Here is a 20,083-nt window from a genome sequence, read left to right on the forward strand (position 1 = left end):
TCTATGATTCTATGATTCTATGTAGCCAGGTCCCTCTGAACGGGCCTCTAATGGGTGTCCTTTCCTTCTGGCTTTCTAGGAGCAAGATGGCCTGAGTGCAACGCAGCTGGAGGAACGTGGCTCATCCACCACGTGGAATAGACCCTGGGATTGAAAATCAAACCCTTCCGGTGCGTGCGCAGCCTGCAGAGGGACTGGAAGAAACCTGCTGTGCACCCGCACTTCCAGCAATACAGACAGCTCCTGGGTTATCCCAGCTGCTTTCCCCGCCACTGCCTCGGCAGCTCCCCGCATCCTTGCTAACGGACACCGGCTCGCTGCTTTTTAACGCTCTGGGGAGCCGTCTGCTGCCGCCGTCCACCCAGAGTCACACCCCGCTCTCTTTTGCCCCCTGGCGGAGACTTTGCAAATGAAAGCTGCTGCGCACGGGCGTACTGCCTTCGGGAAGATCAGCGTCCAGGGACCAGGGGGGAAGCCGTGGCGCCGGCCTCTCCGAACATGGATCAATTCGCCTACGGCGTCCTACTTCTTAGGAAGGTTATTGTGTGGTGCGTCATCATGCTCCCATCAGGTAAGGGGCTTCTGTGACTCATGAGATTTGACAAAAGCCCGTGGTTGGACCATCGGCCTGGGAGCCAGGAATGCCCGGGTTCCAATCCCGGGGCTGTTGTTTAACTTCTCTGAGCCTATTCCCCCACCTGTGAAATGCTTGGAAAATTTAAAACTGCTGTTTAAATGCCACATATAACAAGCTTCCCAGCTGGCAGAGGTGACTGGCACCTGTTGATCGTGGGGGGCCCAATTTAAAGGTTTCCTCCCCCGCCCATGCCCTCAGCGGCCCCTCTCTGCAGCTCCCAGCTCTTTCTTGCTGCCTCTCCTGTCACTGCAGCTTGCAGCTCACTAGTTCCAGGAGCTGTCGCAGGGGGAGGGGGCCCAGCTGGCAAACCCTGGCAGAAATCCGGGGGGGGGGGGAGGGGGGGAGGGATGTGACCCCAGTTGCCCCCCACATGCGTCACCTCTGCCAGTTGGGCTATCAGCAGCGTTCGAACTCAAGACCGTCAATAACAAAAGTCTGAGCATCTTTCACTCGAGTTAAAGGGGTAACTCCTTCAGCTAACAGCTGTAGTAGGTTGTTATGTGTATCAGTCACTGAGGGGGGGGAGGTCTCTGGCCTGCGTCATACCAGAGGTCAACCTGGATCATCACAATGGTCCCTTCTGGCCTTGGAACCAATGAATACCAGGGTGATGCTCTCTCCCTGGCCTGTGTTTCTCAGTAACAGTGAAATTCAGCTCCATGCAGAGCACACAGCCCACGGCTCTGTAGGATGAATAACGCAACTGGAGAGAGAGGGTCAGCTTTCAGGAGGGACCTCCCTGAGTCTGGCATCAGAGATGCTTAAATACAGGCCAGGGGGACCAGGCCGCTTGTCTGTAAATGCTAATAGCTCCAGCACGCACCACCGACCCCTCAGCATGCTAATAAAGATCGCTGTCCTGCAGTCCTTTCCTGCTAATGTAACAGACACAACTCCCCAGGGGTGGCCCTCACCCAACGGGAGCGGCTATCACGGTGTTGCGCCCTCGCCTGGTTTCATCATGAGCCTCATGATATTTTACGTTTTACGTAAAGCCCGAGCTCCTGGATTCAGGTGACTACTTGGGACTCTCAGCTTTTGTTTTAAAAATAGCAAGTTTCTAGCCCTTGTGTTCGCAGAGAAAAGCTTGAGAACGTGAGCTGAGTGTGACTGGAAGGCCCAGAAGATCAATAAAATGAACCCCCCATTTATTTCTCTTTAAAATTCTCATGGTTTTGTCAGAAGCCTGATGCAAGATGTTCAAAGGCTGGCAGCTGGCGGCAGCTTTAAAGCTGCCCTTTGAACAGCCATCTGCTTATTCAGACTGTTCATTGCAATCATCTTCATGGCAGCCTCTGTGGCTCAAACCCATCTAGGCAGGGCTGGCCCCCACCCCTGTGCCGAGCTACGGGAGATGGGGGGAGCTACATCTCCGCACGTCCTGTTGGATGTTTACCCCGTTGGGTTGGATTGCGCCTGTTTGCAATGCGCCGCGAAAGCGTCCCCGCCTGTGAAGGCTCCGCACGTGACATGACGGGACGCTGTCAAGCCGTGTTCTCTTCGGCTACGTTGTCAGCAGCCTTTGGGGGTGGTTGACAAGGACGCTGGGGATTGGCTGTGACTCAGCTGAATTCTTAGCACTTTTCGTCCGTAGACCTCCAAGGACTTAACAAAGTATCATTAACGCCAGATGGGGGAACTGAGGCACAGCAAGACAAAAGGGGCCTATGGTGAGTGAAGGGCTGAACTTGGGTCCCCTGATGCCCTAGCTACTGGGCAACACATACATGGTTTCCCCCGTCCCCCAAATCCCACCTCAACTTCTCTTACCCTGAATCCCCCCAAGTGACTGAATACAGTCAACTTTGAGACGCAGTACAGTTGTCAAGATTTATTGCTCTTTAAAAAGCAAAGCCTGACTGACCTTCACACCCTAAAGGCCCCCCCAGGCCGCCTGCCAAGAGAGAAACCAGCAACCTTCCATCTCCACGTGCTCTGAAGTTAGGAGCGACTGAACGTCGGAACCACCTGGTGACGCCTGAGCATGAAACGAGTTTGGTGTGACTCAGTCCAGCTTCTGGGTGCTCAATAACGAAAAGCATCACCGCAACTGGACCTAAATGGGCTCCCCTGGCTGCAATCTCAGCGGAGATAGGGAGGGTGGGATGGAGCCTGCACTCCCTTCCCCATCCTCCGAAGGGTCCTTCCATGTTTACTGAAGTTGGATTTCTGCCACTGGTGCATTTGGAGCCATAGGACGGCTGCAGAATTCCCACAGGGGCACATGTTGCTGGTGCAATACAAGAAGCTCTCACAGCTGCTAGCCAGATGGGGCAACCGCCTGCATCCTGCCAGCACCCTGCACATCACCGTTAGTGCTCAGCAGGACTAACGTGATGTCTCACGCCTGGGCCCAGGGATGAATTTCACCCTGAAAAGAGCAGTGGGATGGACAGACAGACACACACTCGCACACATGCTATGCACAGAGACTCCACAACGCCAGCTCTCCCCTGACACTGATCATAGAATCCTAGAAGATGAGGGGTGGCAGGGACCTCAGGAGGTATCTAGTCCCACCCCCTGCTCAAAGCACAATCAACCCCAACTAAATCATCCCAGCCAGGACTTTGTCAATCCAGGCCTTAAAAACCTCTAAGGATGGAGATTCCACCACCTCCCTAGTAACCCATTCCAGTGCTTCACCACCCTCCTAGGGAAAAGGCTTTTCCTAATGTCCAACCTAGACCTCCCCCACTGCAACTTGAGACCATTGCTCCTTGTTCTGTCATCTGCCACCACTGAGAACAGCCTAGCCCCATCCTCCCTGCAACCCCCTTTCAGGTAGTTAAAGGCTGCTATCAAATCCCCCCTCACTCTTCTCTTCTGTAGACTAAACAAGCCTAGTTCCCTCAGCCTCTCCTCATAAGTCCTGTGCTCCAGCCCCCTCATCATTTTTGTTGCCCTCCGCTGGACTCTCTCCAACTTGTCCACATCCTTCCTGCAGTGGGGGCCCAAACTGATCTTCCCTTCTGAGCAAGGACAGGGGTAGCTGCCCCTTCTCCTCACCTCGCACAGGCAGATCTGATTGTGGCGATGAGTCGCCATGTTATTTCCACAGGCACATGCCCTTTAGAGACAGAAGCAAACAAGCCTGGCTGCTCAGCTGGAAGCTATGCGGGCAGAAGGGCCAGGGAGAGAAACACCAGCCTGCTGACGACTCACGACATCGACATCGACATCCTTACGTTGCAAGAGACCCGCATTAGCAACGACCAACAGGCGAGGCATCACCGTATCTACTGATGCAACCTAATGACCAGCCACCGTCATCCGAAATATGGCTTGGCAATATACATCAAGGCACCGTCCCAGATTTGAATGTGATTCCATCAGCTGAAGGAGAGGCCTCATTTACCGCAACCATCGAAGTAGAGGAGCTCTACATCACCAACGTCTATAAAGCCCCTAGTGCAAGATGGCCGAAACCAACGCTACCTAGCATCCCATTCTATGCATCTACACAGGCGATTTAATAATCTCCACACTATGTGGGGGAACAAAACAAATAACACCGATGGCGAAGACCTCATGGACTGGATATCTGCTCAAGACTTGCAATTAATTTACGAACTAAAACAACGATGAACACTCCATTCAAGTCGCTAGCACCATGGGTACAATCCAGACCTACCATTCGTGTCTCAAGACAAACGTGGAAACACTCTGATCGCATCATGTGACGTACTACCAGCATTTCTGAATAGCCAGCACAGGCCCAGAATGATCTACGCAGGCGCTGAAATTCCTGTGCTTTTACCGAAAGAGGCACCACAATGAAATTCTGCTACAGCTGACTGGGATGCCTACAAGCAGAGTGTTGAGAAACCAGTCGCAAGGATTCCAGCGAGACCGGAGTGCTACCAACGGTTCGTAGGGCTCCTGAAAGCAGCAGGAAAGAAAAACGGTCCTGAGGTTTTCGGAAAAAGCACGCTCCTTGCTGGCCAAGAGAGACGCAGGAGTTGCTCTGACAATACAACCAGCCCGGGAGCTCTTACCCCGCAAAAGCCATGCTACGCTCCCTTGACACAGCACAACACTAGCGCTGGCTTGACTGCATACAAAACCTTGATTTTACACGTTCAAGCCATCGAGCCTGGACACTACGGGGACGCGTTGGGGCTGCTAATCCCACAGAGTATCGGCCTCCAGGAATCTGGCCAACTTGGTAGCTACCAAACAAGTGAAGAACACAAAGGACCACTCGATAAACACATGAGAAGAGAAAGGTATCAACAACTCTACGGGACACTTGCATCAATTCCCGGAGGAGAATCCTCCGCTGTCAGTACTGAGGAATCTGAAGAAGGACTTGACACAGTGAAAAAAGGGACCTCTGCAGGCCATGACCGTATTTTGCCAGAATTTCCCCAGCATCTCAGCCCCAAAGGATTCCAATGACTAGCAGCATTGTCCTCTGCTACCTCCTTTCTATGCACTGGTGATCAAAACTGGACACAGTCCTCCAGCTGAGGCCTAACCAGAGCCGAGTAGAGTGGTAATATCATCTCCCATGACTTGCATGCTATGCCTCGGTTAATGAAACCCAACGTCGCATATGCTTTTTTTGTAACAGCATCACATTGCTCATGTTGTGGTTGCGATGCACCATAACTCCCAGATCCTTCTCAGCTCGCCTGCTGCCAAGCCAGTGATCCCCCGTTTGTGTTTGTGTTTGTGCATTTGGTTTTTCTTCCATTTGTCGTGGTTGAATTTCATTTTGTTGGCTATAGCCCAGTTCTCCAATGTATCAAAATCCCTCTGAATTTTAGCTCTACCCTCCAAAGTGTTGGCAACCCCCTCTTGCTTTGTGTCATCTGCAAATTTGATCAGTTTGCTCTCTGTTCCTACATCCAGATCATTAATAAAGCTATTACACAATTCCGGGTCCAGAACAGATCCCTATGGAACCCTACTTGAGATCTCCCTTCAATCCAACATCATTCCATTAAGAGTTACTCTTTCTTGCAGTTGTTTACCCAATTATGTGTCCATTTAATGGCAATCCCACCAAGCCCGCATTTCTCCAGCTGACTTATCAGAACGTCATGTGGGACTGTCTCAAAAGCCTTGCTGACGTCCAGGTATATTACTGCATTCCCCCTCTCCACCAAGCCAGTTACCCGGTCAAAGAAGGAAATTGGCATGATTTGATCTTTGTCGATCCATGCCGGCTTCTAGCGATCACCCCTTCATCCTCCAGGTATTCACAAATTGAATATTTTATGCATTGCTATCGTAGCTTCCCAAAGGTATCAAAGTCAGGCTGACTGGTCTGTAGTTCCCTGACTCCTCCTTTTCTCCCTTTTAAAGATGGGCACTACATTAGCCCTTCTCCAGACTTCCAGGACTATCCTGTCATCTGTAAGTTTGTAAATATTATTGCCAGTGGCTCTGAGACTTTTTTCATCTAATTCCTCCAGTCCCCTGGGATGATAGCATCTGGCCCCGCTGTTTTGAATTCATGCAAATTGGTCGGAAGATCTCTGACGTGTTCTTTACTACTCCCGATCTGCATCGCTTCCCCTTTTTTGTCCGTGGTAACTTCGTTAGTCGTCCGGCCACATGTTATTTTTTGTGAGACGACTGAAGCAAAGTAGGCATTGAGCAGCTCCAGCTTCCTATCATCTTCTGCTACCAGCTCACCTTTTCCACCCAGCAGCAGCCCCACGCTGTCTCTGATCTTTTGTCTCTAACATTCCTTGCCCTGGCTTTCCTGGTTTTGTCCCTACATGCTCGCGCTATTCCCATGTATATTTCCTCGGCGACATGCCCATATTTTTTCCATACAAATCCCTTTTGGTTTTTAGATTGCTAAAAAGCTCCTGGTGAAGCCACATTGGCCTCCGGTGGCTCTTCTTATCTTTCCTCTGCGTTGGAATAGCTTGATGTCGAGCCTCCAGTATTACATCTTTTAGGAACTGCCAGCCCCCTCGACTCCTTGTCTTCCTAATTGGTCTTTCCCTGGGACTTTGCCTGCTATTTCCCTGGGTTGGTTGAAATCCGCCTTTCTGCTTCTTTTGCTGCTCTCGTGTCCTGTAGGATCTTGAATTCCATCAGATCCTGATCACTTCCTCCCACGGTCCCGACCACCTTCGCATTCATGCATGAAAAGCATGAAACCGAAAATCAACGAACCAAAATCTGTGTGTCAGGAGCGAGGCCTAATTGGTGGACAAAATAACGAGGGGTTGGGCAATTGGGTCCACCACTCCCTTTGTGAGTCCTTAAATTGGCTCCTGGGATGAGCCTAACCATCCTGCCTGTCACCCCTGCCGTCTCCTGAGACCCTGGCCCTTCTTCATCTGAATCCTGAGAGATGCCCTGACCAGGCCAGGCCAGAGAGAGGGACCCAGATGACATCGCCACCTCCCCCGGCTCTGGCTAAATCCCAAACCCCACCAGCCTAGGATGTGAGACTGCCACACATCCCCTCCACACTTATTTCTTTTCTTTCCTCTCTCTCTCCTTTTTCCTTCTGTCTAGTACAAGTCTGGCTCAGCCAGCTGGGCCTGCAGATTTTGCAACTCTGCTGTAAGCCTGGGACCAGACAGAGGCAGCTAAAAGCAATGCCCCAACTGCCCCAAGCTGCCAGGTATCGGAGCAGCTGATAAAACTGCGTGCTTCCGGGCTGTTCCTGAGGTGAGCCTGCAAGTGAAAGTCAACACCCAGGACGAAGCTGCATTTTCAGTCTTCGCTGTTCTTTTCTTTCCCCTCTTGTGTGCGCTTGTCTTGTTCTGCCTTCTAGGAAATGGGATTGGACTTTGACACCAGCAAGAACAGCAGCTGCAGCCCATCTCAACTAACTTCTCTTGTCCCCAAAGACATCTGTGATACCCTCTAAGAGACTGTCAGACAAGGGCGTCTTTCCTTCAAAAACCTCTCTCCAGTTGCAGGGAACATGGGATGCTGGGAAGACGAAAGCCCCATTTAACACTTTACATTCCAAATATGTTAACTGTTGCTTTTTCTTTTCTGTGACTTTAATAAAAGGTGAAACAGATTTTTAATGGTGTGTTTGCCGTGGAGCTAAGCAGGATGAAACCTCTGCACACCAAACCCCTAATCTCATTTAATGCTGGACAGTGACAGGGTCCTATTAACACCTTTGGCCTATATAGGCTGACTAAATTAATACGGCATTATAGGAAGTGGTCAGAGAAGAACGCAAACTAGCTCTTCCTTATGGCTTTTTTTGTCTCCCTTCGGTGCAGTGTCCATCCAGGACCGGACTCACATCCACGCCGAGGAGCGCCTCTTCAAGTACCTGTTCACCAGCTACAACAGGTGGTCCCGTCCCGTCCCCAACATCTCCGATGTCGTCATCGTCAGATTTGGGCTATCCATTGCTCAGCTGATCGACGTGGTATGTGTGCGAAGCCGGACTCTCCTTCCTCTTCCTAAACCCTCCACAGAAGGCTGGGACATTTATTTGAGCACCTGCGGCTACAGCTGGCACCTTAAGCCCAGCAAAGCTGCATTAGCCCTCGTGTTTCAGGGCACATGTGCAGCACCAGCTGGGGTCAGGAAGGAACTCCCCTCCCCCCCTCCTCAGGTAGTATATTGCATATTTAAGGGCTTTAAGAGCTTTTATCCTTTCAGCTGTACCCTAAGAGGAAGGATCGCCTTGTGGTTAAAGCATTTAAGGAGCATCGGCTTCTTTTTCTTGATCTGCCATAGACTCACCGTGTGGCTTTGGGCAAGTTACTTCACCCCTTTGTGCCTCACTTCCCCAGCTGTGGAATGAGGGAATGACACTCCCGGTGTCTGCCTTGGCTGTGCAGGGTGTAAACCTTTGGATGCGTCTGCACAGCGAACGGCAGCCCTCGGCCGTGAGTCTCAGAGCCGGGTTGACAGACCCAGGCTTATGGGACTTGCACTCCAGTGCTGAAAATAGCTGCATAGACATTCAGGTTAGGGTGGGAGTTCAGGCTCCGAGGTCTAGGATGCGGGTGGGCTTCATGGCTCGGGATCTAGCCCGAGCCACATGTCTACACAGCTATTTTAGCACCCGACTGTGAGACCCATGAGCCTGCCTCTGTCGCCCTGGGCTCTGATGCTCACAGCTGCATAGAAATCACTCAGGGGGAGAATCTCTCTCTCTCCATGAAGGACCCAGCACAAAGGGCTCCAGGCCTCTCAGTGCTTCTCTGGATCAATATTGAGTAATAATAAAGTCTCTAGACCTGGCCGCAGCTGGAGACACGAAACTGAACTAGCGGGACCGTTGATCTGTTCACTGCGGAATTTCCCCCACGCGCTTTCTGGACGCGAAGATAAAAGAGCTTAACCAGGGAGGTTTTGCACGGCTAGTCAACGCTGGCTGACGCAAGCTGAAACAGGAGCTAGGCCGCTCCTTGAAGTACGTGAAATGTAATGGCAGTAATTCATAGAATCATAGAATATTAGAGTTGGCAGGGAGCTCAGGAGGTATCTAGTCCAACCCCCTGCTCAAAGCAGGACTAACCTCAGCTATATCATCCCAGCCAGGGCTGTGTCAAGCCTCAGCTTAAAAACCTCTAAAGATGGAGATTCCACCACCTCCCTAGGTAACCCATTCCAGTGCTTCACCACCCTCCTAGTGAAAAACTTTCCTAATGTCCAACCTAGACCTCCCCCCTGCAACTTGAGACCGTTGCTCCTTGTTCTGTCACCTGCCACCACCGAGAACAGCCTAGCCCCATCCTCTCTGGGACCCCCTTTCAGGTAGTTAAAGGCCGCTATCAAAACCCGCCTCATTCTTCTCTTTTGCAGACTAAACAAGCCTAGTTCCTTCAGCCTCTCCTCATACGTCTTGTGCTCCAGCCCCCTCATCATTTTGGTTGCCCTCCGCTGGACTCTCTCCAACTTCTCCACATCTTTTTTGTAGTGGGGGGCCCAAAACTGGACACAATACTCCAAATGCGGCCTCACCAATGCCGAATAGAGGGGAATAATCACTTCCCGTGACCTGCTGGCAATGCCCCTCCTAATGCAGCCCAATATGCCATTAGACTTCTTGGCAACCAGGGCACACTGCTGACTCATATCCAGCTTCTTATCCACTGTAACCCCAGGTCCTTTTCTGCAGAACTGCTGCCCCGACAGTCCCCAGTCTGTAGCTGTGCATGGGATTCTTCCATCCTAGGTGCAGAACTCTGCACTTGTCTTTGTTGAACCTCATCAGATTTCTTTTGGCCCAATCCTCCAGTTTGTTTAGGTCCTTCTGTATCCTATCCCTACCTTCCAGGGTATCTACCACTCCCCCCAGCTTAGTGTCATCTGCAAACTTGCTGAGGGTGCAATCCACCCCATCTTCCAGATCATTAATGAAGATGTTGAACGATACCGGCCCCAGGACCGACCCCTGGGGCACTCCGCTTGTGACCGGCTGCCAGCTAGACATGGAGACATTGATCACTACCCATTGAGCCCAATGATCTAGCCAGTTCTCTATCCATTTTATAGTCCATTCATCCAACCCATACTTCTTTAACTTGCTGATAAGAATACTGTGAGAGACCGTATCAAAAGCTTTGCTAAAGTCAAGGTATATCACGTCCACCGCCTTCCCTACATCCACAGAGCCAGTCACCTCTTCATAGAAAGCAATCAGGTTGGTCAGACATGACTTGCCCTGGGTGAATCCGTGTTGACTGTTCCTGATCACCTTCCTCTCTTCCAAAGTGCCTTAAAATGGATTCCTTGAGGACCTGCTCCATGCTTTTTCCAGGGATTGAGGTGAGGCTGACCGGTCTGTAGTTCCCTGGATCTTCTTTCCTCCCTTTCTTGAAGATGGGCACTAAATGGACAAAGTGTTGCCATTTGTCTATAAAAGGAGTGTCAGGAAAACACGCTGACAAAGATAAAATGCGTTGGGCTGGGTTTATTTATATCCTCTATTCCATCTTCCAGCCAAGATCTCAGTTCTCAACCACCACATGCCAACCTTGGCTCATTACGGCTGATTTAGTGTTCACAGGACAGGAGCCGGCAGCCCAGGCCCTGGCCAAATTCCAACGTGGGTCATTATATTCCACTTAACTAAACTGCCCCTGCGGTTCCAGCTGCTTGTGGTATTTGTCTTTACTCCCTGTCCTGAACTGCTGTCTGGCGTTGCTGTGCGCTGTTAAACAGCTGTGGCGTTCCACCCCAGAAGTGGAGCAGAAAGTGAATCCTGTGTAATCAGATTAACAGATGTTTAAGGCCAAAAAAGACCGCTCTGGTCATTTTATCCGCCCTCCAGCAGAACACAGGACAGAGGGAGTCTCTGAATTCATTGGGCTGTGATTGAATGAATGTCAATGAAAGGTCAACGTTTAATGAAATGAATGTGAATTCAATGGCTGTGAGAGACGTAGAGCAGTTCATTAGACAAACATCCAATCTTGATTTTAAAATTGCCAGCAATGGAGGATCCACCCCAGCCTTTGATAAATTGTTTCTGCGGTTAATTAAAACTTGTGCCTGAATTAGTCTAGCTTCAACTTCCATTTAACGGGCTTTCAGCCGCTCCTAAGGGAATCCAAAGAAACCGCAGCCAAAAAAGAACAGCAGGAAGAGTGAAAACAAAATCTGTTCTGCTTTTAAAACCCTCCGTGCGGTGAGAGTCTCAGGGGCGGTTAGAGACACAGGGAAAGAAATTATTCTTAGTATAACTGTGACAAATTCTGCACACGAGGATGATCCCTCGGAAACCACCAGGAACTGATGTGACACGGACAGTGCAGGGGGATTCCAGCATACGGGGGCTAACACCATTCTTCTTCCATAAAATGCCATGCAATCTTTCCAAGGCCTGGTCTACACTTACCCGGAAATTCGGAGGCAGTCCACGGGCGTTACACAAGCTACGCAAAGCAGCTGCGTAATTCCCGTCGGCTTCGTAACTTCCCTTTAGTGCGCCGGCTCCACCGCGCTGCGCTGACGAGAAACGCGTTCCCATCGACGCAGCGCTACGCCTTTTGAGGAGGTGGTTTAATTGAATTAACTTTCGGATCGATGGAGCAGGTAGGTCTTCACTTCCGCTCAGTCGATCCGGATAGATCCATCTGATGGTGGTGAATTTGCTGCTCTCAGTGTGTACATACCCCAAGAAACACCACGGGTCAGGAGCTCAGGTTTGTAACAGCACAACCGGCTTCTCAGCTTCTAGTCGCTGCTTTTGGAAGCTGTTCCCTTCTTTCGCTGAAGCATTTGAAGGCCTCTCACTTTGCTCTAAGCACTTACACTAGGAAGTCTGTCTAATAGTCGCCCCAGGATCTATCTATCTATCTATCTATCTGTCTGTCTGTCTATCTGTCTATCTATCTGTCTCACATTCATCACCACTCTGTTTGAACACTATTTACTCCTGGAAAAAGGGGTAAACAGCGAGGCGGCAAAATTTTCAGATGATTCAAAATTACTCACGATAGCTAAGTCCAACGCAGATGACGAAGAGTTACAAAGGAATCTCACAAAATTGGGCGCTTGGGCATCAAAATGGCAGATGAAATTCAATGGTGACAAATACAAAGTAATGCAAATTGGAAAACATAATCCCAACTACACCTATAAAATGATGGGGTCTAAATTAGCCGTCACCACCCCAGAAAGATCTTGGAGTCAGTGTGGATAGTTCGCTGAAAACATCCACTCAATGTGCAGCGGCAGTCAAAAAAGCTAACAGCATGCTGGGAATCATTAGGAAAGGGACAGATAATGAGACAGAAAATATCAAATGCCACAATATAATCCGTGGTACGCCCACCCCTTGAATACTGCCTGCAGCTCTGGTCACCCCATCTCAAAAAAGATATATTGGAATTGGAAAAGGTGCAGAGAAGGACAACAAAAACGCTTAGGGGTATGGAACAGCTTCCTTGTGAGGAGAGATTAAAGAGACTAGGACCTCTCAGCTTGGATAAGAGATGACCGAAAGGGGGATGTGACAGAGTGCTTTAAAATCATGACTTGTGTGGAGAAAGTGAATAAGGACGTTCACATAACATGAGAACCAGGAGTCACGCAATGAAATTAACAGGCAGCAGGTTTAAAACAAACATAGCAAAGTATTTCTTCACACAGCGCCTGGACAGCCTGGGGAATCAGCGGCAGGGGTTGTTGTGAAGGCCAAAACTATAATGGGGTTCAAAAACGAACTAGCTAAGTTCATGGAGGACAGGTCCATCAATGGCTGTTAGCCAAGATGGTCAGGGCTGCGACCCCCTGCTCTGGGTGTCCCGAGCTTCAGACTGCCACCAGCTGGGAGTGGACGACAGGGGACGGATCGTTCGACAGTTGCCCTGTTCTGTTCTTTCCCTTTGTAGCACCTGGCACTGGCCACTCTTGGGAGACAGGACACTGGGTAGCTGGACCACTGGGCTGACCACGTAAGGCCGTTCTCATGCAATGCCCACGCTTTGCAAGGACTAACGGCATGTCACTGCCATCTAGTGGCCTCACACCTGAAGGAGCTAAAACCTCTCTCCACAGCTGGCACTTGTTCTCCCAGTCCCTGAGCTGGGGAGCAAGCAGGGAAGGGTAACAGCTGGATCTTGCATTGAACTGGCCCAGTGGAAGCCGCTGGTTTCAGGTCTGATGTTGGTTTTCTCCATCAGGATCAAACAAACTCTCCTCTTCTCTCCTTTCCCTGCCCCCCACCGGGCCCCACCCAGGACGAGAAGAACCAAATGATGACCACAAATGTCTGGCTGAAGCAGGTGAGGGCTCGTTAGCCAGCGGGCTGCTGAGCTGGGAGGTGCGGTTCGTAAGGGGCGAGGTTAGGAGTTTGGTGCAGAGACGCCCAGCCCACCCTGGAGGCTCTCGTCTGGCAGCACCTCTGGGGCCCGGAAACCTTCCGAGAAGAGCCTTGGGTGCTCGATTTCAGCCTCCTCTCCCTTGATCTGGGTAAAAGCCAAGAGAGAGGCTGCCCCCGGGGCTTGGCAGTGGTGCCTGGTGCATTCACCCATGTGGACATGGTTCAAACCTAGCCCAGGTGAGAAGTGGCTGGTAGCGGTTCCCATCACACAGTTGCTCAGACTATGTGAACAGGGCCAGGGCCGGGTTCAAAGCATGTTTTGGGGACAGCCTGTCGGGAGCTGATGATGGCACAGCTTTGGCTATCCCTGCCCTATATGGCGAGGCCGGTACTCGGCGGGACCGCGGCCCGCGCCCTTTCACCACCACTGGATTTCCACCAGCTCCCAGACGTGGCAGTGATGGGCACTTTACCAATGTGCCTAATTAAGATGTGTTTTAAAAGAGAAAAGTGGCTCAGGAGGCATCTCTTTAAGCAGAGCAGTGACCCCCCCCGGACCATGTTAGTTCATACGAGAGGGACCCCGGCTTCTGGAGCTAAACAGCCGGGGCTCAGTCCCTACAGGGGACCCGGGGTGAGCTTGTGACAAGAGGGGACTGTACCTCTCCGTGTTGCACCGGCTCCCTCTGAAAGCTGGATCCCCAGCTCTAGCGGGGCTGCCCGCCCAGCACGACCCTTTCTTGCACTTTGCTCCCCCAGGAGTGGAGCGACTACAAGCTGCGCTGGGATCCGGCGGACTTCGACAACGTCACCTCCATCCGCGTGCCCTCCGAGATGATCTGGATCCCCGACATCGTGCTGTATAACAAGTAGGTGGCGAGGGAGCCGCGCGGGTCGCCTTGGAAAGCAAAGGGCTGGCAGCCGTCCATTCCGCGTCTGCCACCGAGGAGGCCAGGCTTTTTGGAGACCCTGGTTCTGATTCCATTTGCAGTTGCACCCATGCAAATCAGGACTCACTCCATTAAAACCAATAGGTTTACACTAGTGTAACTGGGAGCCGAATCAGGTGCCTGGCAACAGAGAACCAGAGCAAACCATAGGGTCTGTCCATGTCCCGCAGCCTGCGCAATGGGTCCCCTTCCCATTCAGTACAGCCCAGTATTTCCGCCACGCAGGGCCCTACGCTAACCTCAGCATCTTCCTTCTCCTGCTTCCAGTTGAAATTTGGGTCTTGCTGCCATCTTCTGGTGCTTCTCGGTAACTAAAAAACACGTTATTCAGCGACCACCTGCCTTGACAGATGGGAGCTTCACCTCCCAGCCGGGACCCAGGCCTGACCAGGAGTTTGCTGAGTTTCATGCCCTTGGCGCTGCGCTCAGCTGCAGAGACATTCTGAGACCCAGCCAGAGCTGATCTGCTCTGCTGTCCTGGGGCAGCCTGATCTGCCCATCTACCCATGCTCACCACCACCATGTCGGAGCATCTGCCATGGGGGTGCATTGGGTCCCTGAGCCCCTCTATTTCTACCCAGCTCGGTACTCACCCCCCCCCCCCCGGCCTTCATCACACACCTGAGCTCCTCCGAAGGAGCCGATACCCCCATTTCGCAGATGGGGAAACTGTGACCCCAAAGAGTTAGGGGTGAAATTCAGGGCCAGGCACCACTTTATCCCTCACGCCTGGAACATAAGGGATGCACTGGGGTTGGTTGTGTGGAATGGTTTGCAAAGGGAGGCTGTAATAGGGCCAGGAACGCAAACCAAGATCTTTTGATCTAGGCAGCAATTCTGCAGAAAAGGACCTGGGGTTCACAGTGAACAAGAAGCTGGATATGAGTCATCAGTGTGCCCTTATTGCCAAGAAAGCTAACGGCATATTGGGCTGCATTAGTAGGAGCATTGCCAGCAGATCGCAGGAAGTGATTATTCCCCGCTATTTGGCATTGGTGAGGCCGCATTTGGAGTATTGTGTCCAGTTTTGGGCCCCCCACTACAAAAAGGATGTGGACAAATTGGGGAGAGTCCAGCGGAGGGCAACAAAAATGATGAGGGGGCTGGAGCACAAGACTTATGAGGAGAGGCAGAAGGAGCTAGGCTTGTTCAGTCTGCAGAAGAGAAGAATGAGGGGGGATTTGATAGCAGCCTTTAACTACCTGAAAGGGAGTTCCAGGGAGGATGGAGCTAGGCTGTTCTCAGTGGTGGCAGATGACAGAACAAGGAGCAACGGTCTCAAGTTGCAGTGGGGAAGGTCTAGGTTGGATATTAGGAAAATCCTTTTCCCTAGGAGGTTGGTGAAACACTGGAATGGGTTACCTAGGGAGGTGGTGGAATCGCCATCCTTAGAGGTTTTTAAGCTGTGGCTTGACAAAGCCCTGGCTGGGTTGATTTAGTTGGGGTTGGTCCTGCTTTGAGCAGGGGGTGGGACTAGATGTCTCCTGAAGTCCCTGCTACCCCTGCTCTGCTATGATTTGCGTCCCAGAGCAGAGCTAATCACAAACCCGTCGTTTTCCCCTTTACTGCTTTTGGGTGATTTGGTCTTGCCCCCGTTTCCCCCCCGCGCACACTTTCTGCAAGGCTCTCGCCACTCTGACCCCCGCTCCTCTCTCCTTCAGCGCCGACGGGGAGTTCGCCGTGACCCACATGACCAAAGCCCACCTCTTCTCCAGCGGCAGGGTGAAGTGGGTGCCGCCGGCCATCTACAAGAGCTCGTGCAGCATCGACGTGACCTTCTTCCCCTTCGACGAGCAGAACTGCAAGATGAAGTTTGGCTCCTGGACGTACGACAAGGCCAAGATCGACCTGGAGCGCATGGAGCGCCACGTGGACCTGAAGGACTACTGGGAGAGCGGGGAGTGGGCCATCGTCAACGCCGTGGGCACCTACAACACCAAGAAGTACGACTGCTGCGCGGAGATCTACCCGGACATCACCTACTGCTTCATCATCCGGCGCTTGCCCCTTTTCTACACCATCAACCTCATCATTCCCTGCCTGCTCATCTCCTGCCTGACCGTGCTGGTCTTCTACCTGCCCTCCGACTGCGGGGAGAAGATCACCCTCTGCATCTCCGTCCTGCTCTCCCTCACCGTCTTCCTGCTGCTGATCACGGAGATCATCCCCTCCACCTCGCTGGTCATCCCCCTGATCGGCGAGTACCTCCTCTTCACCATGATCTTCGTCACCCTCTCCATCGTCATCACCGTCTTCGTCCTCAACGTCCACCACCGCTCGCCCAGCACCCATGAGATGCCCCGCTGGGTGCGCGCCGTCTTCCTGGGCTTCATCCCCCGCTGGATCTTCATGCAGCGGCCCCCGGTGCTGGCCTCCGTGGAGGGGCTGACCGGGCAGTACGACTCGCCGGGGGCCAGGCTCAGCACGTCCAGGGGCTGGCTGGAAACGAATGTCGACGAGCGGTGGGAGGAGGACGAGGAAGAGGAGAGGATGCCCCCCGGACGCGTGCCCCTCCAGACAGGCTCCCCCAAACACAGCCTCCCGCACCACCACAGCTGCAGCTGCCACCTGGACAGAGGGCTGGGGGCCTGGGTACAGCGGCCACCTGCCAAAGGGGACAACGTGGTGTCGGATCCCGGCCTGCCGCTGTCCCCCAGGGTCCTGAAAGCCTTGGAGGGGGTGCTCTACATCGCAGACCACCTGCGGGCCGAGGACGCGGATTTCTCGGTGAGTCTGCACCCCGCTGGCTAGGGAGGGTTGGCCGGGGGACTTTGGGCCTTTCTCCCCACCTCTCGCCCTCAGGTGGAGTCTGGCCCAGCTGATGGCTATTCCAGGGCCCGTGTGAGGCGAGCGGGTAGGAGTCAGTCTAGTTCCCTGCCTCAAAGCACCGCGTTCACCTGCAGTCGCCGTTTGCGGCTGTTCCGTGACCTGGTGGTCGGTCGTCTTGTTGCCGGAGCTCAGGGGAGAGGTGGGAAGAGGTGGGGCTAACAACGAATGAACTGTTCCTAGGTCAGCGAGAGAGGTCTGTGCGGGAAAAGAGCCGCTGGTCAAACGCCAATGGGCCAAATTCATCCATTGAGGCCAGAATGCCCCTGGAGGGGTGTGGGGGGAGCTAGTCCAGGTCAGAAGAAGCGTCTGCACTCAGCCGCCAGCCGGAGCGACGGGGCCACAGCTGGAACGCCGTTCACGCCCCTCGGCGTCACTGCGTCCTGAGAGACCCTGAGTTGCCTTTGTTGGCCTGGGTCTGCTCAGTGACGAATGAAAACTACAGGTGGCCTGGCTAGACCAGGTCTGTAGGGCCTCAATCACTGCACCTGCATTTCCAGCCGGGTGGGCAGATGTAAGGCTCAGTTGCCCCCTCAGAGCTGGTTTTCTTTGCCACTGAACAGCCGCCTGGCCAGGGGAGGATGGTCAAGTCTCTTCGTCTCGGTGCTCACCCAGCTGCCGTCAGCGTAGGCTGGAGACCTCACACCCATCGACGGACGGAGCCTCTCCTAAGACGGAGGGGAGGTTGTTAGCCCCATTTTACCCACAGGGACTTGCCCAAAATGCCCATGGTAGGGGCAGGAATTGAACGTCTGCCGAGTGGAGCTGATCGGGAATTTTTCAACGAACCATTTCTCCCACCCCGGCCCAGCCCCTCAAAAATGCCCATTCATCGAAACTGAAGCTGTTCCTGTGGCAGGGTGGGTTTAGACAAAGCTCCCGACACAAAGAACTGGGGGGGGAGAAAGTTTCAGGCCTGTCCAAATGTCCCATTTTGACATTTTCAAACAGGAAAGTCTTAGGTCGAAACAACTTTTCATTTAGAAAAGTGAGGAAATGGAGATTAAAAAAAAAGGACTAAAAATTGAAATCAAGTTTTGATCACCCAGAACCAGATTTGGGCTTTAGGGTTTTTTTTTTTAGTTCATTTGTGAAAGCTTTTGACATTTTGTGTGTGTGTGTGTGTGTGTGAGAGAGAGAGAGAGAGATGACTTGAGATTGGAGGAAAAAAGGGCGAAATCTCAAAAATTCGTATGGGATGGAAAACCCATTTCCTGCCCAGCCCTGCACCCGAGTCCAGCTGCAGGCCGACCTCTCTGTCACAATACAACAGCCTCTCCGCCAGGCTGCTGGGGCCTCCCGTGACCCCCACATTGCTCTCCCCCCCCCCACCTCACTCTGTCTCTTGTCTGCCTGCAGGTGAAGGAGGACTGGAAGTACGTCGCTATGGTGATAGACCGGATATTCCTCTGGATGTTTATCATCGTCTGTTTGCTGGGCACCGTCGGCCTCTTCCTCCCTCCTTTCTTGGCCGGGATGATATAGGGTCTGTGCCCTGCTCTGGAGGGGGCACTGCTCCCCAACTTGCGCCCAGGGCTGGGGAGGAGCCAAACTAGCCCACTCTGCCTGCTGGCTCTGGGGCGCCACCTGGGGCCTGTCCCCACTGGAGGAACGTTGTTGAACATTTGAACTCCGGCTCATCCCAGTTCGCACCAGTTCCGAAGGCACGCGTCAGCTGGGCGCAGCTCACTCTGTGTAGATGCTCACCAGCATCTGGTTTCTACTAACACAAAAGGTGGGGGGGGGAAGCCCTACAGTGACACCCCGACAGGGTTTTTTTCCTCGAGTGGCAGAAGCTGCTTAGAACTAAACGACCCAGAACGGAGCCACGCAGGGTGCGCTGCATTGGAAATGGACATGCCCGGAGCTACCTGGCAAGGTGGCAGGTGCAGCCCTGGAGATGGCCCTGTGTGGGAACGCTTTGCTCACCTGGCTTTGATGACAAGGTCTCCCGGGCTGCACACCTTATCCCCCCAGGGCAGGCTGTGGTATAGATTCCCCCTGTACCCAGGAAGCCTTATCTCTAGCAGCCCACGCGTTTAGCTAGGGAGGTTCCCCCCAGCATCAGTCTTCACTGCGGAGTTAATTCGGGTGATGGGCCTGTGGGTCAGCCTAGCCGGGGCACAAGCAGCCTCCCTGCGTCCTCACTAGCGCTGCGCTCCGGGCGTGGGGCCAGAACTTCTGGGGGCGTATCCTGTGGTTCTTTGCGCTGCCGTCGGGTGAGCCGCTCTACGATTTCCCCCCTGGAGCTGCGGGAGAACTCATCCATCCGGGCACGTGGAGAGGGGGATTGTGGGAAGGCACTGGAGACTATCAGCACTGGAGTGGTTAAGCCTGTGTCCTCACTGCAAAGGATCCCAGCTGCAGTGAAAGGAGCACCAGGCTCTAGCCCACCCCCTTCGCCAGCCAGCTAGCCCAGGGTGAAATTCACGCCTGTACTCAGAGCTGGTCCAAGAGCTAGTTACCACTTTCATCTGCGCTCTGCCGGGAGCGCCCTTTGCAGATGCGAGCTGGTTGAAAGCTCTTTTCAAAGCAAACAAACATTTTGTGTGTGTGTGTGTGGGGGGGGGAATGTTCAAAAAATGTTGATGAAACTAATCACAGCATTTTCATGTCCAAAATGTGTTTATTTGCTTTTCACGTGCCCTTCTTCCAGGCAGAGGGAAGGGGGTGGTGGGGGGGGGGACGACCAAAAGTTTTTCTATTAAAACCTTCCCAAAAATCTTTCATTTTGATTCATTTCATCAAAAAAGCCTGGGAAATCTTTCAAACGAAACGAACAATTTAAATGTCATTTGACGTTTCCCCATGGAAAATGCTCCCCGTTTTCAACCGGCCTTGCCGCGGACATTCATTAATTCTGATAACAAACCCAACAGGCTTGATTGCCATTTTTGAGAGGGGGGAAACTGAGGCGCGCAGGGAGGGTGGTAATTCACTAGCATTACA

The 20,083-nt window shown here is 52.7% G+C and overlaps 1 protein-coding gene across 1 annotated transcript; it reads left to right on the plus strand.

Moving 5' to 3' along the window:
- The first annotated feature begins 498 nt into the window (after positions 1–498).
- On the plus strand, positions 499–18,763 carry CHRNA2 (cholinergic receptor nicotinic alpha 2 subunit). The gene is made up of 6 exons (XM_067531289.1): positions 499–571; positions 7,852–8,003; positions 13,276–13,320; positions 14,118–14,227; positions 15,970–17,035; positions 18,494–18,763. The coding sequence occupies exons 1-6, from the start codon at positions 499–501 to the stop codon at positions 18,617–18,619; spliced, it is 1,572 nt and encodes a 523-aa protein (XP_067387390.1). The 3' UTR covers positions 18,620–18,763.
- Positions 18,764–20,083: the final 1,320 nt, after the last annotated feature.

Source organism: Emydura macquarii, unplaced genomic scaffold (assembly GCF_026122565.2).
Source record: "Emydura macquarii macquarii isolate MOO-44397 ecotype Brisbane River unplaced genomic scaffold, CSIRO-AGI_Emac_v2 contig_3134, whole genome shotgun sequence".
NCBI lineage: Eukaryota > Metazoa > Chordata > Testudines > Chelidae > Emydura > Emydura macquarii.

Bases quoted from the DNA above. Each gene is read 5' to 3' on its own strand.
- CHRNA2 (XM_067531289.1), top strand. From the start codon at position 499: ATGGATCAATTCGCCTACGGCGTCCTACTTCTTAGGAAGGTTATTGTG. The intron at 8,004-13,275 runs GTATGTGTGCGA...GGCCCCACCCAG, and splicing joins TTGCTCAGCTGATCGACGTG to GACGAGAAGAACCAAATGAT. The intron at 14,228-15,969 runs GTAGGTGGCGAG...TCTCTCCTTCAG, and splicing joins GACATCGTGCTGTATAACAA to CGCCGACGGGGAGTTCGCCG.